The sequence below is a fragment of the Sorex fumeus genome, unplaced genomic scaffold (genome assembly GCF_029834395.1).
Source record: "Sorex fumeus unplaced genomic scaffold, SorFum_2.1 ptg000008l, whole genome shotgun sequence".
Classification (NCBI taxonomy): Eukaryota; Metazoa; Chordata; class Mammalia; order Eulipotyphla; family Soricidae; genus Sorex; species Sorex fumeus.
Window position 1 is genome coordinate 13387984 of NW_026606065.1, and position 24744 is coordinate 13412727.

Sequence of the window (24744 nt, forward strand, 5' to 3'; positions counted from 1 at the left end):
TTTTGTCTATTTCACTAGCCTCTTCCTTTTCCAAAGCTGAGTCAATAAAGATTCATCATTTGAAAATAGAATCATTTCATATACTTTAAAAGTGTTGAATATATACTGTTACAAAAATAGAACATCAACTATGATAGAAAAATTAAGTCAGTCTTCCTAAGTGGTTAAGTCAAATCCATGCTGGATTTTTAATATCTCTCTCTTAGTTATCTGTTTGAAAAAAAAAATACTTTCAACTAAACCTACTTGTTCTTAGGGAAGGGCAGGGTCATCTTTAAATGTTCCCTATTTCAGTCAGTCACAATTACCAAACGAAAAATTACCCCACCCACACAAAAACCCTTCATAATAATTTGAGATCATAATTTTTATGCAGGTTGAATCCTGGAACATTTTCTTTCATCACTAGAGCACCAGCTTGCCTACTTTATATCCACTTGAGGCTTAAAATAATGAACATGCCCAAATTTTCTCTCATATTTAATTTTCCATTCTTAAGGAAATGCAGCCTTAGGGCTGCATTTTTCACTTTACTGATATTCTTCATTGTTTTACGATTTCACACTGCCTTTAAACATTGAATCTGTGGAGGAAAAAAATTCGACTATTTTCTATTACCAGAATATAGCCAGCTTTCCCTTGTAATTGCTCCTGTGCATATTTTTCTCCACAAAACAATTCCTCCAAAAGGTTACAGCTAAAATCAGGCTCACTTATTGGTGTGTATATTTTCCTCATCTCTTCTCTATTATTTTCTCAATTATGTGCAGTCTGATTTGACTCTTCTACCACAATTAGTTCTTTCATAATCTCTTTTCCCACCTATACAGATGAATGCAGCAAAGCTCAAATGCTATACTACTTGTTTATATACAGTTTAACAAACTTAATATTCATCTTTATCCACTAACCTGTGATATCTATAATAACCAGCTCATCTTTACCTCACAACTGTATTTCTCTTAATAACAATTTTGACGTAGAAAACCTAGCCATAATAAGCAAAAACATCTGTGACTTGCATTATTCATTTTCATTCGTATTTTAAACATACTTTCATTATTTGAGCTTAAAGTACAATGTGAAAAAAAATACTCAAGTATTTACACATGCAATGGGCCCTCCAAAATTTTACCAAAAATAATAAATTTTAATAAATATTTCATCTCTCAAAATAAAATACTTTTTAAAAGAGAAATCATGGGTGTGTTTCAGTGGTGGAGTATGTACTTTCCATGTATAAGGCACTGGGTTCAATCTCTAGCACTGAAAATATTTTTTTAAAGTCCTCTGTGGATAAAAGTAAATCATGTTGATTCTATAATGGTAATCATAAAAATGTATGTCTAATAATAGTAAAACAGGACGTCATTTGTTCCAGCTCTTAAAAAATATTTTAATCATGCAAAGCCAACATATGTACTCTAACACAATGCTGAAATGTGAACTAAGACAAAAGTGGATTTTTATTAATTTTACAGGATGTATAGTTGGTGATTGTTATTAAAAATAATTTCTCTAATGAAACTCTAAATATATCAGTTTAAAAACAATATTTTAAAATACAGCAGTAGGCAACAGAAACTATTGCTCTTTACACATTTTTTTTGGCAAAACACTGCCATACAGTTACAGAATTATAAAATAAGTATTTCATAGTACCATACAGATCCAGAAACTGGTTACAACTCCTACCACATACACATGGTATTGGTACGAACAGACATGCACAGCATTCTGTAATTCATACTGCAGTAGAATACAGAGCACAGAGAAGGCCCAGCAGCTGCTGCTGAGTCAGCGGTTAACTGGGAAGTGAAACATCTTTATAAGAATCGTACCTATTTTCCTGAAATACATAAAAAATAATGACAATATTGTTGCAAAATTTAAATAGTGAATGAATCCAGTCTGCAATCTCTCTTCTTAAGAAGAGCCCATATTTAACTTAGGAAACAAGTGAAAATTCCCCCTTATCTAAAAAGGAAAAAACAATACTTATTCGAGAACCTAACATTCTCCTCTTGTTTCTCTTCATGGTGAAGGCACATATGCTGTCAGCATTTGAGGGGATGGGAGTCTTAGAAATAAATTATCACTGAATCTTCTCAGTCATTGTAGCCCGTACCACAATTTGGATTTGGGTTAATAAACCACCAACGACTGGTACACTCCAGTAAATGAATTCAACTTGGTGTCTGTTCATTTGATTACTTCCATCAGTCTATGGAAAAGGGTTTCCCTGTTGAGTAAGCAGAATTCATGATTTGAGTGAAAGTTCTTAATTTAGATTGCCTTTCGATACAGTCCCTGAGGTCCATGGCACATGCACCAAAGAGGTGATTCATAAATATGTCCCTATAAAGCTTTTGTAGCTCCTTCATAATCTGTTTCCAAAAACCCATAACTGTTTATATCTTTATTTCTGTAGTGAGATTTTTGCTAAAATTCTTCACCTTTTTTTGTTTTGGCTTTTTTGATCACACCCTGTGATGCTCAGGGGTTACTCTTGGCACTGCACTCAGGAATTAGTACTGGTGGTGCTTGGGGGACCGTATGGGATGCCAGGGATCGAACCTGGGTTGGCCACACAAATGGCCTACCAGCTCTACTATTGCATCGGCCCAGAAAATTCTTTGCCTTTTGTTTTATTGTGTTTTACTTTTTCACAGATGAAATTCAATTCATCAGCACTGAAAATAAATGCTTCCTTGACTACTGTGTACAGAGCCTGATTTTTTTCTTAATCAAAGTTTATCAAATAACTAATCTTTTTAGTTAATATAATTTGTTCCATGATCTACATTGTAATTAAAAAATAACTTCATAGCACAAGTATATTGTATAAGGTTTCTGATTTTTTAAGCCGATCTTTAACATAGCAAGTAATCATCGATGTCTTTTCCCCTCTCATTCCATTGTTAAATTATGTAAATCATTGTTCAGATTTTTTAGCATAATCTATGAAAAAAAAACCAAAAGAACTGGAGAGGAAGAAGGTAGACGAGATATTTTAATATATTTCCCAAGATAAGTTAGAAAGGTCTAGTTATAATTCACATAACTGCTGCCCAATTGTTTAGAATTTCTTAAACTACTAAAAGGTGCTCAATAAAGAGTAACAGATATTTATGCAAATTGATCCCTTTAAAACTGTGCATTGAGTTCAAGAAGGCTTGTCCAGACCAGAAGTTCAAGTTAAAGGGGACCAACAGCTTCATTATCACAAGGAAGCTCTAAGGAGTCAGTTCTGTGCCACTTCAAGATGCGTACCTTGATTCTTGATTACTGCTTCCTCTTTGAACTTTACTTTTAGAGTGTAGGCCATAAAACAAAACAGCTAATTGCAACCTCTATATGAAAACTTTAATTCAAGAAAAAAATGCATAATAAGAAATTATTTTCCCCAAACACAGTAACAACAAAGTCTCCAATGGAGACGTTACTGGGCCCGCTCGAGCAAATCGACGATCAACGGGAGGGCCTTTACCTTACCTTACCTTTCCCCAAACAAACAGTAAATTCAATGAAACCGGGAAGAAGTAAAAAACAAAGAACTTTCTTATCTGGGGGGCAAAAATCAAGAACAGTACTTTGTTTCATGTTCCAGACTAAAACTATGCACAGAAGTCTCTCAAATAAATTTCAGATCACTCTAATCATCTAATAGAATTAAGTAGTTAAATATTTTCTTTAAATTTTAGTTCCATCTAAAATCAATGACACAGTAATATGTCATTGATATTTTTAAACTACACTTGTATGTCATTGATATTTTAAAACTACACTTGTGGTTTTAAAAGTTTAAGATAAGAATCCAAACATGTAGCAAAATTAAAATCATAAACAAGTAACAATTTTTTAAAAATTTAAATACTTTTTGTTAAATATAACACATCATTAAAACTTGTAGTAAGCACACTTTTCTATGAACCAATGCTACTGTCACAATTGAAATGCTTCAAAAAATAAAAAAGCACCAAAGTAAATTCATTAAAATAATTGATAACTGTGGCTCGGAAGTTCCTTATGACAAGATCTTACAAGAGAGTATAAACATGAACTTCTGAATAAAAACCATATACATTGGTTAAGGCACCTCCAGGCACTCCTATTTATAATATTAGCTTCAGTAATAAGGGAATTCTAGAAACACAGTCTGTCCCCAAACACAATCTGCTGGGTGGGCTGGATAACTGGAACAGGGAAGGAGGCAGGGCAGTACTCACTGTCACCCTAGAAATTACCCACACCAATCTGTTCATGTCATAAACAGTACAGAATCCAAACCTGAGAGTTGGTATATCCACATATCTACATCAAATTCCTAGATCCAACATAATCGAGCCCATCTTCCCTGTTAACTGCATCTAACATAGCCAAGTCCAGCCTACCTTTCACACACACAACACAAGAGAAAAAAGAGGAATTTTTTCTACATAGGAAACACAAAAATCTTCAAAACTTAAAAAACCATTACTATAAAAAACGGATCTCCATCCACCACAAATAGAAGACCGATAAATATAATTACAATCAAACATAATCAAGAATGTTCTTTTTCTCACGTTAGAAAATAAAGCTTTTAGAAAGAAAAAAAAATGCTTGATGTATTTAGTTCATCATAATCTCAACCAGAGCTCTATTTTGTACTCAAAAGACTCAGCTTTTTAATTTTTATTTTTTTGGTGGGGTGAACGGTGAAGGGTTTGGGATCACAGCCAGCAGTGCTCAGGGGTCACTCCAGGTAGTGTACAGATGACCGTATATGATGCTAGAGATTAAACAAGTATAAAGCAAGAGACTTAACCCTTGCAATATCTCTTTAGCCTGCAAAAGGTTTAACTTTAAACAATTGACTAAATAGTCACTAACCATACAATTCAACTGTCTTTTTTTTTGCTTTTTGGGTCACACCCGGAGATGCACAAGGGTTCCTCCTGGTTTTGTACTCAGGAATTACTCCTGGCGCTTGGGGACTATATGGGATGCTGGGAATCAAACCCAGGAAGTCCGTGTGCAAGGCAAATGCCCTATCCACTGTGCTATTGCTCCAGCCCGTAATTCAACTAATTTTTGACCACTCAATATGTAAATTTATTTGCTAAAATTTTTTCTAAGTAACTCAAGTGCGATACTTTAGTCCCTTTTTCACCAGCTCCTACTTTCTCTCAAATTAACGTACAAATATAGAAGCAAAGTAGATAATTTTATGACAAAATATGAAACACATGACTATTTCAGATAACATGGCATTTTTTCATGTTTAAAATTTAATACATTTTTAAATATTAAAATTTTTCTAGGAATCCTGAGTTAACATTTTTTATTTTCTCTTTAAAGCTGAAAAGAAGTCTCAAAATCTAAATTAAAAATGAAATTATACAAAATTTTTAAATTGAATTGGATTTAAAATCAGAGATGGATATTTTCACTTTTATCATGATTCTTTGAATTTCTTATGAAGTTTAGTATGATAACATATAATGTCACAATGTTAGTGTTATAAACTTTTTATCTACTATGAAAAAATGTTTTTGTCTTTAAGTTTACAGTATTTCAAAATATTTTCACATATATTATTATGTATGAAAACCAAAATTTAGAAATGTAGACTAACCAAGCAGAATAATATCTATTTTCTGTGAAGTGCAAGTTCATATTTATCAAGAGCCAATCTCTCATATACTTGCAGTTTATGGTTGGTACAACAATAAAATCCATACATTTACAAAGATTCACTATGTCTAGTTATTTGGCCATGCTTTACTGCATTTTAACAACAGCTTTTCAGTAAATTTCTGCTAGCATATGTAGTTTTTAAAATACAAAATATCAGAGTAAAACCCAGGGGACTGTCTCATATCTATGACACAAGGAAGTACATATCTATAGATCATATTTTTTAAACTATTAAATATACAAAGTATTCTTAATAGAAAAATCTAGACAGTCATTTTCTATTTGCAAAAGGAACAGTATTTCTTACTTGTTCTCTACAGAATAATTATTTCATGAGTTATTTACAGATTAGATGTAGAAAACATATTATCACATGTGAGTAAGCATTTAAAAATCAAAATAGTGGAAAAAAGGCTACTATTTATGGTGTAAGCCAAGCAGTTTTCAACTTGAGATTAAATATTCTTAAATTAATTGGCACAATCTAATCAAACAGCTAATTAGGAATAATATTCTACAAGTGCTATTGTCGAATGAAGTGTTTTTATTCTAAGGACTCTAATATACAATTTTAAGTATTTCAGATTATATCCACTTATTTACGTATCTGGCCACTGTTTATATTTTATCTGATCATAAGTTTGTAATATGCAATTAGAAATTAATCTGAGCATGTTATCATACATGAAAAAATTTACAAGTTTTTGAAATAAACGAATCTTATAATTCAACCACACAACAGCATATTTTTCTCCCCTAATTCTATAAATTAGTGAGTTCAGTGGGAATAGTGCTGTAACAGGAACATTTGGGGATCCAATGAAATTGAAATGTAAAAGTAGAATTGTTTCCCCACCTAATAGTCACTTCAAAAAACAGTAGAAAGCAAAAAAAGGCATAATCTGGGAACTAAAAATGAGGAAATGTTCAATATTTGAAAAATTATATACAAGACAAATATTACACTAACATTCATATAAATGTGAGGTTGAGCATGTGAACTTCAAAGCAATAAAATCATATTTCTAAAGGTGTACTATTTATTTTTTAGAAATGTTCTGCTTAAAATGCATATCAATAGAAATAACAGCAGGTGAGATGATGTGATTTAAAAATAGGATACAAAAATAGGATTCAACAAAAATTCTCTGGAGATTAAAGGGAATTGAATTTTTCTCAAAAGCCTAAGAGATACACTAAGCCAATTCTTTGCTAAACGAAATAAAGTTAAAAAAATTTATATTAGCTGATTGCTATACTTGTATGTATACTTTCACTGTATCACTGTATCACTTTCATCCTGTTGTTCATCGACTTCCTCAAGCAGGCACCAGTAATGTCTCCTTCGTCCTAGCTCTGGGATTTTAGAAAGTGCCACATTCGAGGCTCTTTCAGGGTCAGGAGAATGAGACCCATCATTGTTAGTGGTTTTTGGCATACTGAATACACCACAAGGAGTTTGCCACTCTGCCGTGTGGGCAGGATACTTTTGGTAGCCTGCCAGGTTCTCCAGAGTAAGAACTAGATAATAAGATGTCTAGCTTCCAGGAGCTGGATTTTATAATCTCTGGGTCTTGGCCGTTGATGGGATTACACGGAGCGCGGGGAGTGGGGGGGAGCAGTTGATGGGTATATATTTTGTACGTATACTTTGAAGTACTTAACCAGTCTCTGATCATTTTCTAGTTTATAAAAATAATAATAGAAGACAAAATAACCTTTTCTCTCAATATTAACACAAGGCTTACCAAAACTGAGCATATAGAATTTCAAATCTGTCCTCAATTTCAAGGTATGACAACTGAAGAGATGCGTTAAATTTGTTTTTTTACAGAAATGATACATGATGAGCTAAGCCGTAGTAGTAATTTTTATAATACAGATAATATTGAGATTATAGTTTTAGGGATCACTGCCTTAATGCCAGTTCAAAAAGCACACCCTTTAAAACTAAATAATTTCCTTTCTTATTTTTTAATTCTAAAACATATTACACATAGAAATAATATGAAGCACGAAGTTTATAAGGAACAGACATAATAAGAAAATTTCTTGAACTTTTGCATCAAAAATTGTTCTTAAAGAGCTTAATTGAGAAAATCTTCTTTACTATTTGAAACAAAGCAAATTCTTAAACTCCCAGAATCAAAAGTCCCTCTGCGCTCCATTTATATTTCAATACAATAATGTGCTTGCACAGTAGTGAAGCACAAGCTTGCTGATGAAGATGGTGAAATTAAAGCAAGCATGGAGAAAGGGAAAAGACGGAATGTTTTTCAGCAAGACTGAAAAACAAGTTGGGAAGATCGTAACTTCCTAAGAACCCCCATTTTACTTATCAAAATCTAAAAGACGTTGCGATATGAAAAGCCAAATTTCTTTCTGAATTTATTTCAGAGGGCCAAATTCTTCAAGCTAAAAAACAGAATGCATACAGCCAACCCGGGTTTGGTCCCCAGTACCCCATGATAGGGTGCTCCGAGCTCACCAGGAGTGATTCCTGAGTGCAGAGCCAGGAATAAACCCTGAGCGCCACTGAGTATGCCTCTAAAACAGACAAGCAAACAAAGGAACAAATTTGAATGCATAAACCAGATAAGTGTATGGCAACACAATAAAATCATCATCTAGATTTCCTTTATATGAGCTGTAATCTCTCAATTTTTTTAACATATTAAATGGTATATGATTTTTTCGTATGTTCAAAGAAACTATTGTGGACAGAATTTGAAAACCCACATCCTAAAGGTGTTGCAGAATATAATCATTTATTGGGGTTTGTCTTAAAATGTACGGAATTCATTTGTAATCCAAAAAAAAAAAAAACCACAGACAACAAAACATAGCTGATATCAAAAACAACGGCAAATACCAGAAATGTGATCTGTTTCTTAGAGTAAATAATACAATCGGCTTTTCCTCTCTTACCCAAATTGGTATGTGAGCTTTTGGATAATTCACTGTAATAGTACATCATCAGGGGAACCCGCACTTCCAAGATTCTCACAATCTTTGTTATGCTCATCACCTTCTCCATTGTTTTCAGGAGATGGATTCTCCTTTTGCTCTGTGGTGTTACTCGGTGTTTTCTCTGGTTGAGGATTTACATTCTCCGCTTCACCATCCTTGTCCTTCTCTGTGTCCTCTGTATTTCTAGGCCTGGCAGCATCGCTGTTGGGCTCTGTGCTGGGCGTGTCTGTCTCTTCTCCAAGCTCTCGAGGTGTCACTGGTTTTTCTTCAGCTATTTTGCTATTCGCATGATCAGCAGAGCAGGAATTTTTGGAGTCCTTGGATTTTTTGTGCACAGAGGTTTGGGTGCTGTGACCAGACGTGGGAGGGGCAGGCATTTTCTGAGCTTTGCTTCCCTCAGACTGTTCTTTCCGCGGTGGTCCCCAGATAAAATTTTCTGAAGGTGTGTAATGTTTCTGGGCAAAACGTAGGAGCTTTCTCCTTTCTCTTCTGTCTCTAATTGTATAAACAAAATACTCCAGAGCACTCTGTTTAATATTGGGAATAGTATTTTCCACCAGAGCTTCATGGAGAATAAATTTTACAAGAGGAGATTTAAAACTTTCATATCCAAGCTCACCAAGGCTTTTAAGAATACGGGTGATCCTTAAATAGTTGTGCTGGGATCTGGAAGAGAGGATGGAATAAAATAAGATGTGAAACCAGGTAGAAAAAAAGCAGGCCAATGACCATTATCAGAAAAAAAAAAACATTTTCAGTAACTATAAACCATGGAAATACACCTTGGAATTACTTTTCTAAATGTTAGCCTAGATGCTGTTAAGAAAAAAAAAAAATAGGAGGTATTGAATACTTTTACCCAAAGCAATGTCAAGCTATAGGAAATGATGCAACTTCAAACCATGAATTCCTCTTTCATTCTTTTATATTTAGATCTAAGTTTTTCTTCCCATGGGTGCTGAAATATTGTGTTAAATATCAGAGGGTAAGTGGTCTGTTATGGGAACAATGTGTGGTTCCCATAACAGATTACCAATATTAAATGTGTTATGTGCACATCTGCTATCAAAGAATTCACAATAGAAAACAAAGAGCAAAACCCTCCAAATTTGCCAATGCATAAGGAAGAGGTAAATACTAATCACTTTGTTGGAACAAAGATTGCCAAACTGCCAAACTGCCTTAATTAGCACAGCTGAATAGGTAAGAGCAAGGTTTCCCCAGGTGTTTGATACCACCCCAGGCATTGCTAGAAGGAAAATAGGCAGCAGTAGCCTGAACAGTAACTGGGGATCATTTCATGTGTGTGTAAACAAAGTAGATTTTCTGGCAGGGCACTAAGTGACCTTTTTTTTTCACCTGTGAAAAGGGGGAAATCATAGGCCACATAAATTTGAAAGACTCCTGTTAAAAACTTTCAACTTGAGCTGTGACTCACACAACTGACTTGTCATCTAAGGAGAATAGAGCTGTGTGAAATGATGTGTCTCTTTAAGGCTCAGTATTTTCATTCATACCAAGGGGAAAATGACCCTCACCACAGGGAACTGTAGTAAGAACAAAACCTATACTCAGGGCACAGGAGACTAGGTGTATCATAGATACTATTTAACATGACTATCATTGCTGTTGCTATTTAAACATTTGGTATTAAAACCAGTATATATGTATGCATCCCATTTTAGTAACTTGATTCTCTTTCATCTCTGATCTCTTTTCTCATACTATAAATTTTAAATTTTGCTTCTAATGGCACGGGATCCCAAGATGATGGCTCCCCTTCACTCCATCTACTCCCACTTATACTAGTGTCTTCCTTCTCTTTCATAGACTAAAATCATTATCAGATTTCAAGGCCTCCTCCCCATTCCCCCCAGCCCCACAACTCATAATCTACCTTCACTACCTCACTCAGCTTAATATTCATTCCTGGATCATCCACAAGAAATCTCTAAAACACACACACAAACACACACACGCAAACACACACACACACACACACACTGTAGCACCGTCCTCCCATTGTTCATCGATTTGCTCGAGTGGGCGCCAGTAATGTCTCCATTGTGAGACTTGTTGTTACTATTTTTGGCATATCGAATACGCCACAGGGAGCTTTTCAGGCTCTACCATGTGGGTGGGATACTCTCAGTAGCTTGCCAGGAACTCCGAGAAGGACGGAAAAATCAAACCCAGGTCGGCAGCATGCAAGGCAAAAGCCTTACCTGCTGTGCTATCACTCCAGCCACATATATACGTATACATATATATTAATCATGTGCATTATCAAATTATTTGTTATTTCTTTTACCCAAATTGTCATACCTATCTCAAACTTTCATAATCATCACTTTTCTATACCTTTCAAAAATTTCTTTTATACCTCAGACGTAACGTATGCTTTGTATAAGCATTGCACACCTGTCCTCACTTTCAAATAACTAGCAAATTATTTGGAAAAGATGGAGAAGGAATAATTTAAGGAATGAAGGGTGGTTCCATTGTATATTATGATAAAATTTTATTTGTACAAAACAAAACCTCAGGTTAACCAAACACTGGACAAAGCAAATCCAGTTTATTTTAATCATTTCCATAAAAAGTAAACAAAAATACTATCTTACGATTAAACTTCTGAAAGCCAAGGGTAAAATATAGTAGTACAGTTATATTTCAGCATTGTGAATCTATAGTTTTTAACAGGATATGAGAGTCTTCTGAGATAATATAAGTTTGAGTATTATTAAGACAATGTATCATGAACAGTTGGACTAAAGTAGTAGCTAGGTTATATTAAGTTTGTAGACTAAAAACTTAGTGATCAAAGTCTTTGGTCATAATATCTGCTTTATAGCCTCTGGAAAAGAAATGTATGGAAAAGTAGAGAAGGACACAAACAACAATATAATTGCACTCAGCTTAATATCACATATCTGGGACAAGATGAACAGCCAAGTGAAAATTTCTATATATTTATCTGAGTCAAGCATTCACCAACTTAAATATCTACTTAAGGGGGAGAAAAACAAACAAAACTTTGTGTTGAAGGAATGAAGATCGGGATTCTAGAACATACTTATAAAGAAACTGGGTGGTTCCATATGATTTGAAATAGATGTTACCAATGAAGGTCAGATCTTTTGAGTAACCTCTGGTTTACTGAATCCCAAGAGATGCTGGCTTTCAGGCAGAGGTAAGGGTAGTACAGCTCAGGGTTGAGCTGTCAGGAAAACTAGGTAGGTGAAGAGAAACACACAGATGGTGAGAACCAGGAACAGAAAAGAAGAGTGAGAGAGGGGAATTCCAGGGTCTAAATTTTTGCTTGATATTGCTCGATATACTCACTGTATTGATAAATACAATGAGTAGAGCACTTGCCTTGCATACAGCAAAATTAGGTTTGATCCTTAAGACCCCATATAGTCCCTTGAGTCACACCAGGAGAGACCCTTGAATGCAGCACCAGCAGTAAGCCCTGAGCATTGCTGGGAGTGACTGAAAAATTGAAATAAATAAATAAATAAAACTCGAAATACCTCTTAAAAGTTGGTCTATATATTTGTACTTCTTTTTCCTTCTAAAAATATTTCACCACCTTTAGTCAAGGCTAGTTTCTCTGAACATTACTTCATTTCACTTTATTTTTTTTAAGGATTTAAGGTGAAGGGTATATAGGTAAGTTATTAAAGAATGAGTTGCAGTGCATTTCATTTGCAGGAAAATGAGTACAGAGTAAGTATGAGTCATTTAATATTTTTCGGGGTGGTGCCAAGAATCAAACCTAGGAAATTCAAAAAGTATTAAAGTATTCATTCAATACTTTATTTTGGTTCATATCTATATCTATATCTATCAATCTATCTTTGAAAAAATGTCCCCACATATTCAAGGTGCAGTAGAGAAATTAAAAAACAAATAAATTATAAGTTTGAGGATAATTCGGAAAAAGACCCAACCAAAAAATATCTGTTTTTATCGACTTCTCCTATTATATATTTAACTCCCCAAATATAAACTTCCGGCAATTAAAGCATAAAGAAAAATTATTTTCTCTAAGACTAAAAAGATTGTTAGTTCACTGCTTTTAGAATTGTAAAAATTCTATTCAGGGAAAAGAACCCAGGAGATAGGTGTTTAAGAAAAGAAACGGAGGTGGATGAGGCCGAGTAGAAAGTCCTTACAACTTAAGTATCCTGCCCATCCAGGACAGGAGAGGTTTTAACACAATATTTCAGAACTATTCCATTTCTAGCTACCAATAAAAGAAACTTTCAGGAAAACCCAAGGAGGATTTACTCTAATAAATATATTTTAACTATCATTCACTCACCTACAAACATTCGCCAAGATTACTATTCCAATCAAAAATGAGCTTGGTAAAGAGATTCTAAAAGATAATAAACATGATGACATGGAAGATGAGGCACTATTAAATCATCTCCAAAGACTGACTCTTTGCTGATGTTCATGTTAATAGGCTACTTGCATAAAGTTTTTCAGATGATATGTCATAAGGGCTGAGAAACTTTAGTCAGAGTTAGCTACTGCATAGCTGAGTTAGAGGCTTATATATTTCTTCAGTAAGTGTCCTATATAAATCAAATATAGCTTGAGTTACGAGATAATGGGTTTTACAGTCAGAATTATAAAGCTTTATGCCCATATCTTTACTGTTTTAGTACAAGGAACCATTTTAATAGTGTTGCCTATAATTCATAAAGTAGAAGGGAGGTGCTAACATTAAAACATACTCATTTTACAAAAACAAGATGAAACACACAAAAAATAATGGGTGTACACAAAACTGATTTGTTGGGGCAAAGAAAAATTTCTTAGGTCACTCTTTATTTCCTTTCTTTTGGTACGTTCCCAGTCAACTAATTATAACGTGCTAAAAAAAACTGCTTCAAAGCTGTTAGTTTTATAGTCCAGAATTCATAACTCACCCATAATTAAAAATAAAAAAAGCTTGCATATGAAGAAAAGACTAAGAAAAACAAAAATTGGTAATAAGTATCAATAAAAAATATGAACACCCACACTAAACGATACAGCAACTCAATTTCAAATACACTATTAAATTTTCTTCACCAGTTTTGTGATTAAGCAAAACATCTGCCCTTAACCTGAATATAAAATATTTAAAACTTCACATTTAGTATTTCCCTTTCTTTAGTAAATGGACTGATACATCTTATGAAATGATTTTTGTATATATCAGAGGCTTCACTAGACAGTCTAAGAAGGTGTCATACTTAAGGGCATTAGAAGTCAAATGAGTCATAAGAAGCTTACAACCTAGTAAAGGGTATTTGAAAAACTCTTTAAAGCAATAGTCATAAATGTTAAGGCACTGGCCTAAAGAGGAGAAAAAGAGGACTTTCCTTTCTTTAACTGTAGTAGTGGGAAGGTGTTAGGATTAGAAGAGAAATAGTTGTGGGGCCGGAGAGAAATAGTACAGCGGGTAGGGCGTTTGCCTTGCACACGACTGACCCGGGATCAATTTCATATGGTCCCCGAAGAACCTCCAGGAGTGATTCCTGAGTGTAAAGCCAGGAATAACCCCTGAGCACTGCTGGGTGTGGCCTCAAAAGAAAAAAACAAAAGGAGAAGTAGTCCTGAAGCTAGATAGCCATATTACAACCTGAAATTTTCTCCTTTGTTATGACTTCGTACTGTTTCCAAATATAGGACGACAACTAAAATGAGAACAGCTTTTGGTTGAAAATCCTGAATCCATTTTCTAGCGATAGAGCAATCCAACCAAAGGGAAATAACATTCTGCCCCCCTGAAGCAACTCCAGAGTTTTACTTACTCATTCAGATGCTGAAACCTTTCCTGCCAATTGACAGCCCGAGCAACATTGCCAGTTTTGTCAATAAGTTTTATTCCAAAAAATTCTAGCATCATTTTATAAGCCAGAAGGAATCTTCTAATTGCTTCTTTTGTTTTTTTGAATTCCTAAGGAAAAAGAGTGTTTTTGAAATGTCAGTTGAGATGCTTCTACAGCTAGCAGTACACAAAAGCAATAATTTCACACAAAATGAAAAGAGCTTTACCTCAATCTCATATGTGGTTAGTTCTTTAGCATAAAAGTTCAAACCTTGTTCTCTCAATGGGAAAAGCCTGTTTTTTTCAAAAAATATAATATTGTTATGTTGATATTTGGAAAGAAGCATACATGATTAAATAGGACATGCTTCAAAGATACATATTATATAACTAACCATTGTATATATGTGTGGTTGTGCTCCAGCTTTTCATAATCTCCTTTCCACTTATTCAAAACTTCTTCAATATAAACACCTAAATAATATTTAGAAAATAAACCAGATAAACCTTAAAATTTTGTTGAAGACATTATAAGATATGATCATTAATTCTTTGTATTAAAACTTAAAAGATTTTAGAACAGCACATACAAGTTATGCTTTTAAGAAATAAATATCCTATCTTATATACTGCTATATAGCAAACCCAATTTTTAAAAGTTAATAGCATTCAAATCTCAGGAATTTTTAGAAGTGGGCAAACTATGATCTTTAATCTATTTTTTAAATAGTGGTTTATTAGTACACAGCCATGTATACTCATTTATATGTTTTACACTTTAAAAGCAGAGTTGAGTTGTTACAACAGAGTCCACATAGTTCACAAAACCAGAATGTTACAGTCCGGTCCATACAGAAAAAGGATGCTAACCCCTGCCCCAGAAGGGAAGAATTCAAGGAGAGTGAAAGAGAAAAACAAGGGCATATAGGAGGTAATTGAAGAGAGAAAAATTGAAGAAAATGTTGCTATTTTATACTAGACCCATATTAAACACAGTACATATCATTCAGCCTAATCTTCAACAAACTCTTCCCCAACTAATGTTATCTCCATTGTACTAATGAGGAAATCATGTGATCTGTTTATAGTCACAGACTAATAAAAAAAGTAAGTCTATACATGGAACACAGATCTTTCTGATTCCATAAGAGTAAGCCTTATCACCATATCATAGTAGTAACTTCTAATGTCTTTCTATTAAAAAAAATTCCCACTGCTCACATTCAACTTCTCATAACTAAGTAAAGAGAAAATTTGACAGAAAAAAAACACTACTATTTTTCTAACCATAATTCACTTTTGTTTCCTCCAATATCACCTGTTGGTGGTAGGATCCATTACGCTCAAAAGGTGTCTGCTAAAATACTGTTTTTAAACATACTGTTGGTTCTAGCCATCATTTGAAACCAGTAACTTCATAACTTCCCACATGGTCTTCTCTGAACTTCTCCACCTAGTACAATACATTGTTCGTGGTTATGCTTAATGTCAAGTGTGAATGTGAGGACCTGTGTGTGTCTGTCCAAACACATAGTGAAGAACTGTGACGACTGATATAATTTACATAATAAACAAGAATAATATGTGATTTTAGCTAAAATTTCTGACCTGTATCAACTTGAAGATTTCAAATAGAATTTTTGATAGGGATTACAAAAAGGTAACACACTGTTTTGATTTACCACTTCAAAACATATTCACTATTAGGAATACAAAAATATTTTATTATGAAATACTGTCATCTTTCTGTATTCAATGTATTTAATATTTGAAAGATCCTATAGATAAATTTTACCAAGTCCAAATCTGAGTCAAATTAATAATCGAACACTTTATTTCTTCAAAAGGCTTCTCTATCTCAAGTCCTAAAATGTCTGATAATCTTATATGATTACAATTAGTAAATAAAGTAGTGTGTTTCTATCATAAGTAAACACATAAGGGTACTTTTATACACAGATTTTCTCCCAAATCCAAGTGACTTTGACAGATAATGGAAAACTGATTAAAGATAAATGGATCTTGGGTTGTTTAAATACAATATCTCAGCAATATCCTTAAATCCTAGTTTCCAACTAGTGAATCTCTAAGCTCACAAAATAGAAAATGTCTCCTCCCAACACTATGCCCAGTCTATAAATCTCTTCCCTCTGTTAGTTTCCAAATAGTGTATGGTCCTGACATTTGGGAAGCTTTGTAATCCATGACACTCATTCCCTGCCTTACTGCTGTGGATTTGGCTGAGTCTCCACTGAGAAAAAGGAGCAGGAGCCAGGACCATCTGGTCACTTCGAAAAGATAAGGGTTCTAAGAAGAAAAACTAGGTTTGTTGGTTTGACCTTGATAAGATGGGATGCCCACCATAAGCCACCAAGAGCATGGTGCCTCAATGAAATGTGTATTAATTAGCCAAGTTATATAGTATGAAATAAATTACCAAAGTTACGAAGTATCACAGTTACAATCCTCTTGTGATAGATTCAGAAAAGCATTTGTGAGAGCAACTGTAAAGTTATGAAGGAGAATGGAAGTTTGTTTGGCAGAATTATGGAAATCTGTATTTCCCTTTCCAGGATATTAGAACACTAAGCTGGAACTGTTGTAGCTCCCTGACCTCTGAATCTGAAAATTAACAGGAAAGATCATTCTTTGATTGTAAATAAAACTTGACAATTATGTGCAAAGTAGTTCTCAGATATAGCACAGTGGAGATAACGATGAGCTCTGAAGCAAGCAAGACCCAATTCAACAACCATGCAAGCTCACACGTCAGTCATTCAAGCTGGTAGACCTCTTGACTTCGTCTTCTCCTCTAATATAGCCTCATAATCTAATATTCTATGTTCTTATAAATCTCTCTCTTACCAAAAAAATGCACCTTTCTACCTTTCAGATAACAGCCACCAAATATAGGTGCTGCAAATGTCTTACTTTTTAGAGCTTTTCATCTAGACTTTGTTAAAATGGACGCTCAGGACTCTATAGTTAAGGATTTGGGCACCTATTGAAATGCATAGCAAAGTCAGTTTTTGAACAAACACACTGATATTTCTTGACCATCGAGTAAACAAAAAATCCATAACTTACAGGTAATACGTGCTTTTCACCAAATCACAGATTACTCACCATCTGGCTTAAATGGAATTTTATTCTTATAAAAACGAAGATTGCTCAAGTCATTTTGATATCGGATATCTTTGAAGTTCTGCTAAGAAAAACCACAAATCAGTCTCCAAAATATATTACAAAGAACTGAGAATTCTTGCATGTTTGCTCAGCAGCATCACAAATTTAGAAAAACAGAAACATTTCACATCTGGGGAAAAAAAATTCTATGCGCTTACTTACTGGATACTGGTGACGATATTTGTATAGATCTCTTGCAGCATAAAAACTTCTCTTTGGTTTGGTGGTTGCTTCAGTGGAGTCACCACCCTAAATTAAAGAGGAATTTTTTTTACATATTGAAAGCATAATAATTTCATCAAGAAGTTTCCAGAACAATCTTAAAACAATAAATATTCATAAAGAAAGCATTTCATATTTTTTTTACTAGCAATGTCTTCCTCATTCATACCCAATAACATTTGTCTTAAGGGTATAAGAAATTTTATAAAAAGTTTATTATTCATTAAAAACCCACAGAAGCCACAGTTATGGATGGATATCCAATAGAAATAGAATACAAAATGAAGTTCAGATGCATTTTACCAAAACTTACCCTAGTGATTTTATGACAAAATTTATTTTAGAATATTTTACATAGTACCAAAAATAAACAATTGGTATTATTTATTCAGAAAGTAAATAATGTTAAAATAAATCAATCCCCCAAAGAAAATTGTCATTAATTTTGCAACATTTAATTTTATTCGGAAGTCAAGTTGACAAAGGGAATTGACAAAGGGAAAAGAGATTTGCCAAAAACAACTTTCTTTTTTATTTGGGGGTGTGGTATAGATCACACACAGTGATGCTCAGTTGTTACTCTTGTATCTGCAATCAAGAATTACTTCTGGCAGAGCTTGGGGATTATATACAGTAACAGGGATAAAACACGGGTTTGTTCATGCAAGGCAAACGCCCTACTCACTCTAATATCTCTCTGACCCCCACTAATCAACTTTCCAAACTCTGCAGCATACCACAACATGTACAGGATGGTATAAATAATCTTGTTAATTGAATGAAAATACAGTTTGACGTAAATGAACAAATTTAAAACATAATGAACTTCAGTTTACAGTAGTTTATATGTGGCAATTTGCCATGCTATTTATATTCTAAGCCAAATTCCCAGTACCAGAAATCATTCTTAAGCAAAATGCAAGGCAATAAAACTTCTCAGTTTCTATATGTAAAGTATGTGGTTCAGTTCATAATAAATGTTCAGTTCGTGTGTTTCAATATGCTGATTCTGACTCATTAGCGTCTACTATAGCACTGTAGCACTGTCCTCCCATTGTTCATCGATTTCCTCGAGTAGGCACCAGTAACATCTCCATTGTGAGTACTTGTTACTGTTTTTGACATATCAAATACACCACGGGGAGCTTGCCAGGCTCTGCTGTGTGGGCGGGATACTCTCGGTATCTTGCTGGGCTCTCCAAGAGAGACAGAGGAATCGAACCCGGGTCGGCCTTGTGCAAGGCAAATGTCCTACCTGCTATGCTATTGCTCCAGCCCACTGCTGTTCCTACAGCACAGCAGATAGGGCTTTGCCTTGCACGCGGCCAACCTGGTGGACCCGAGCTCGATTCTGCTGCCCCTCTTGAAGAGCTTGGCAAGCTACTGTCTTCATAGCAAAGCCTGCCAAGCTACCCATGAGGTATTCGATATGCCAAACACAGTAACAACAAGTCTCACAATGGAAACGTTACTGGGCCCGCTCGAGCAAATCGATGAACAACGGGAGGACAGTGACAGTGATAGTGACTTCTAGCTCACTGATTGCATATAGAAATACAAGGAAAGTATGTGGTATGTTGTAATATATAAGAAAATGCTTTGTGTTTAATGTTATGCACAAATGATAAATGAGAATGATGAAACCAAAGATAAAGTTTAAAGCTGAATATTCAGTAAAATCCTCCCGCCCAATCCTTTCCTCATCACCCCCACCCCCATCTGTGTTGACAGACTGGCATCCTGTAAGCAATTTTCACACATTTCTGAAGTGGTGTGATTCTCACTATTACTACAAGTACAGAGATACTTACTTTAACACCAAATTCTCTGATGTTTAACATTAGCTACTCTGTCATGTTACATAAGCAAAAAAAGAAAAAAAAAAAGCTTAAATTCTGGTCCTTACCACACGTTTCAAAATAGCTCTGCCTAGCAAGTTTCTGAATCTATTTAGTCTGAGCTACAACCACATGAATCATCATCTTGCATTTGTATAGAAAGCACTTTTCCATTTACAAAACACTTTACATGTATATTATTGCATTTGATTCTTACAGCACACCTGCTGCAGTTCTTCGTGTCTTCCTGCATCTTAAAAACAAGATAGCCCAGACGTAGGGAAGTTGAACAAGACCGAGTCCAGTTAACAGGGCAGGAACTACATTCCCAGATTCTAAGTGACTAGATCCAAATCTAATTTCAGTTCTACTAAAAAATTGACAGATCATAATAGACACCTCGGTAGACTGTCAACAGTCCAAGAGGTAGAGTGAGGAAATTTTACAGCATCTTAAGGTGATTACTTACTTGTGAAGCCTTAAGCAAATCACTTAACTGAATCTTCCTTTTATCATCTGTGAAATGAAGATAATGACTCATGCCCTACATAGTTCCAGAATTATCATGAGAATGACTGCATCCTCTGAGCTCCAAATCCACCAACCTACAAGCATCCGTCTCAACTCCTCCAACTTCTGCTCTTCTTTAATTCTCTAGTTGTTCCTTATCCTGCTTATACAAGGATTTTCCTCCCTTCCTTCCTTTTTTCTTTTCTTTCTTTTCTGGCAGTAGGGGAGCGGAGGGGGCAGGGAGACACCGGCAATGCTCAAGGCTTACTCCTGGCTCTGTGCTCAGGGATCACTCTTGGCAGGGCTGACAGGGAGGGAGGGGTGGCATACGGGATGTAGGGCAAGTATGTTATCCTCTGTACTCCTCTGTACTATCTCTCCACCCTTCCCTCTTTCCTTTCCTCCCTTCCATCCCCTTCTTATCTTCCACTTTCCTTTCTATGTGTACGTATATACACACACATATTTAGTTTTGAGGTGTGCTCTCTTGCTCTCTCTCTCTCTCTCTCTCTCTCTCTCTCTCTCTCTTTCTTCTCCCTTTCTCTCTGTCACACACACAGAGCCTCAAAACAAAATGTGTGTGTATATATATATGGGGCTGGAGTGATAGCACAGAGGCAAGGCGTTTGCCTTGCACACAGCCAACCCGGCTGAGCCAGGTTCGATTCCTCCGTCCCTCTCAGAGAGCCCGGCAAGCTACCTCACCTGCACTGCAAAGCCTGGCAAGCTCCCTGTGATGTATTCAATATGCCAAACACAGTAACACAGTAACAACAATGGAGACGTTACTGGGCCCGCTCGAGAAAATTGATGAACAACGGGAGGACAGTGACTCGATATATATATATATATATATATATATATATATATATATATATATCAAGGCTATACGTTGAGGCTATACCTAGAGCTAGAGGAGCCTCCTGGCTTCCTGGCTCAGTGCTTGGATCACTCCTGAAGTGCTCAGGGGACCCTGTTGTGCCAGGAATCAAATCTTGTGCCATGCTTCGCCTGCACTCCAGCCTACTGTGCTAGCTCTCCAGCCCAGGATTCTATTTCTTAATATATTGTTTCTACTTCCTGCATTATCAAATCATTCTTTCTTCTGGATCATTCCCCTTAGCAAACAGGATGTCGCATTGCTAATCTGAAAACAAAAATATTCCTCCATTCAAATCTTTCCTCAGCTACCTTCAGGAACTCTGTCCATTTTATAGGTAAGTATCACCAGAAGTTTCTCATAGTCCATCTCCTTCATATTTGCCCTGTGTCCTGGGCCCATCAACCTTGTAACCTCAGCATACCATCAGAAGAGCTCTGTGAAGGTCACTATCAAATATCTATCTTGCCAAATCACTTTTGGTTTTTTAAACTTACGGAACATGCCCTGAAGTGCTGGTGTCCAGGGCTACACAGCCCAGCCCAGCACAGCCTGGTATATGCTCTACTACTTAAGCACCCAGCCCCTTGTCAAATCATTTATCAGTGCTCAATTCAGATGACCTCCCAGCAGCACTGGACCAGTTTAGGCTTCCCTCCTACCTCAGTCAGACATCTCACCTTTCCCACTTTCTTCCGTTTTCAGGGGCTGGCAACGTCAGCTTCCATTCTGCTTCCTTCCCTTCACATACACTATGTGGAGAAGTATCTCGGGTTTAGTCCTCAATCCTCATCATCCCCGACAACCATTTATCTTCCCCTGACTCAAGCTATTTTACATGCTGTTTCCAGTCCTGGACTGAGGCTCTATCCACAGTTATAATTAATTATTCAAAAATTGTACTGGATATCTACTTGATTGTCAAACTCAAGAGAATTTTTGGTTGTCATGGAGATGCTGGGGGATAGGAGGTATTAGTGGGACTGATAGTGAAGGGGATCTAAACTTTGTACCTGTGATTGACCTCTTGGACCACAGCACAGGCCAAAAGAAGTCTTGGTTTAACCTCTAAAGCTTTCTCCCTTGACTCTTCCATTTTACTGAATGGCATCAAAGGAGATGAGGAGAAGTAATCAGTTTGAGACATAGTTTAAGTAGTATATGCCAATGAACTGGAAATTCAGGAACTGGGTTCGTCATCAAAAAGCAAACTAAAGGGGCCAGAGCAATAGGACAGTGGGTAGGGCATTTGCTTTGCACATGGCCGACCCGAGTTCAATCCTTGGTATCCAATGCGGTACCCCAAGCACCGCCAGGAATAATTCCTGAGTGCAGAGCCAGGAATAACCCCTCTGCAGAGCTGGGTATGACCCAAAAAGAAAAAAAAATAGCAAACTGAAAATAGACATTGTACAAAGTTAAGTGGCAAGACTAATAAAAATAATACAACAACAATGGGCAAAGGGAGTGTTGTGGTCTACCATTTACTGGGGCTATAATGACTGAAACATTTGATCATATGATTGCTTGTTCACTAGAATGAATCTGAGCTGGTGTTTTTGGTAAACCCCAAACATCTCTGAAAGGTCACTTAATTGGACACAAGAAGAAGGCGGGAAAGGTGAGATAGGTCATCTAACATTTTTCTCCATGACCGGAAGATTCAAAACGACTTAGCAGCAGCCAATGAGAACACAAGAGACAGAGGGATATTCCCAATTCTAAGATGTTCAAGATCCTGACACTGGGGGATATGCCGATCTTGAGTTTGAATCATACCCTCCCTGGATTATCTTGAGCAAGTTTCTCTCTCAATTTTCTCTAAAATAGGGATGAGAAACGGAAATTCCAACCTCACCCTAGAAATTGCAGTCGACTGAAACAACATGCTTCGAATTAAGCCTCTCTGTACTCTCTTTCCCACCCAAATCGAGCCGGTCATGAGGACGAAGAAGACTAGTTTTGGCGATCACACACAGGGGTGGCTCTTCAGTAGTCAAGAACCCTGTGGTCGCATCTAACAACAACAGGCTCCGTTTCTTGGATTCTTCCTTGGCATCCTCAGTCCCCCGGGGCTGATGAAAAGGGGACCTTGGGCTCCTGGGCGCTGCACACTTCCGTCGTGCGTCTGCAGTTCCTCCTTTGAAAGTTTCAGAAGGGGCATTCGCCTCTGAGCTCGCCTCTTCCCCAAATGGCATCAGGCTCATGCACAACAGCAGGATCAACAAGTCTCTCCGGCCTCGATAAGATTCTGAGCGCCTCGGAAGGGGCTCGGTGTAGAGAGAGGCCTTAGCAAGAGGGGCGAGCAAGGAGGCGTTTACGCACTTGCCAAGGGGACCAGCTAGGACTGGGGACCCCCACAATCGGGGCCGCGCTCAAGCTTCCAACGTGGCCCCTGGTGGGAGGGGGGGTAATTTTGACCAATCAGGCACACACGATCCGCTATTTTTAGGCAGGTTCCCCCCCCCCACCCCCCGCCCAAGTCCACCTTCACATCACCCAGCCGCGCTGCAGAGGCCAAGAAAACACCCGCTCCAACTTGGCATCTGCCAAAAGGGGACTTCCCGGGGTGGGTGGGGGGGTCGCCCAGGCCGGACCCCCGGCGGGCAACGCAGATGCTCGGGCGCTCCCGCCCCGCTCCCCGCGCCCCCCGCCTCCGTGTCGCCGCGGGCTCCTCTCCCGGGCCACCCCTGGGTCCTGCCTCCGAGGCCCGGCCCCGAGGTGCCCCGCGGGGGGCCGCGTACCTGCTCGGCGCCCGGCGCCTCGGCGTCCCGGGGCCGCGCTCCGCCGCGCTCGTCGGGCTGCGCCGGCTGCTCGGGCTCCCGCCCCGGGGCCTCGGCGTCCCCGTCGCCGCCGCCGCCGCCGCCGCCTCCACCGCTGCCGCCGCTGCCGCTGCCAGCCGCCGGCCCCGGCTCCTCCTCGGGCTCGGGCTCCGAGTCCGTCTGCCAGGTGGAGTCGCAGTCCTCCACCGTGGTGGGCTCGCGGAAGCTGACCCCGCCGAGCAGGTTGCCCATTGAAGCGCCGGCGGCGGGCGCGGGGCTGCCGGGCTGGGCTGCGGGGCTGGCGGGGCTGGCGGGGCTGCGGCTGGCGCGCTCAGGGCCCCGGGCACGGCCGCGGCCGCCCGCCGCACTGCCACAGCGCGCCGCACGCCGGACGGACGGGCACCCTCGCGGGGAGGAGCCGGCCGCCCCGGGCCCGCCGCCGCCGCCAGCGCGGGAACCCGCCCATCTGCCTCCCTCTCCTCCCCGGGGGCGGGAGCCCGCGCGCCGCCGCCGCCGCCGCCGCCCCCGCCGGCCCCTCCGGCTGCCCCTCGCCGGGCCCGGCTGCACCGTGGGCGGCCGCGCTCCCCGCCCTCGCGCCGCGCCGCTCCCGGGGGGCTCCGCCCCGCGCCCCGGGAGGTCCCGGGCTGTGTCACGGTCCACGCTGGAGGATCCGTCACCTGCCGCAGACACGGACAGACCCAGGCGATGGGGAACCGGGCGCCGCGGGAAACGCAAAGCCCAGCTCAGCGCGGAGGGCGAGAACCTAGGAGGGTCCCCGAGGGTCCTGGGCAAGGCAGAGCCATCTGTGACCTCAACTACGGAGCCAAGATCTGAACCTTTGGATAGGTCCTGTTTGACAAC

At 38.2% G+C, this 24744-nt stretch overlaps 1 protein-coding gene across 3 annotated transcripts; it reads right to left on the reverse strand.

The window, feature by feature from the left end:
* Window positions 1–411: 411 nt before the first annotated feature.
* Window positions 412–24215, reverse strand: OGFRL1 (opioid growth factor receptor like 1). 3 transcript variants are annotated; one of them, XM_056109773.1, is made up of 8 exons: window positions 23866–24215; window positions 17834–17920; window positions 17612–17693; window positions 14881–14959; window positions 14713–14779; window positions 14469–14614; window positions 8611–9318; window positions 412–583 (listed from the first exon to the last, which is right to left on the reverse strand). In XM_056109773.1, the coding sequence occupies exons 1-7, from the start codon at window positions 24133–24135 to the stop codon at window positions 8640–8642; spliced, it is 1410 nt and encodes a 469-aa protein (XP_055965748.1). In that variant the 5' UTR covers window positions 24136–24215; the 3' UTR covers window positions 412–583; window positions 8611–8639. The 3 variants fall into 3 exon arrangements, with proteins under 3 accessions (XP_055965748.1, XP_055965747.1, XP_055965749.1); XM_056109772.1 differs by lacking the exon at window positions 412–583 and adding an exon at window positions 1372–1849; XM_056109774.1 differs by lacking the exon at window positions 412–583 and having other exon boundaries at window positions 8523–9318; window positions 17612–17690; window positions 23866–24214.
* Between the last annotated feature and the right edge of the window lie 529 nt (window positions 24216–24744).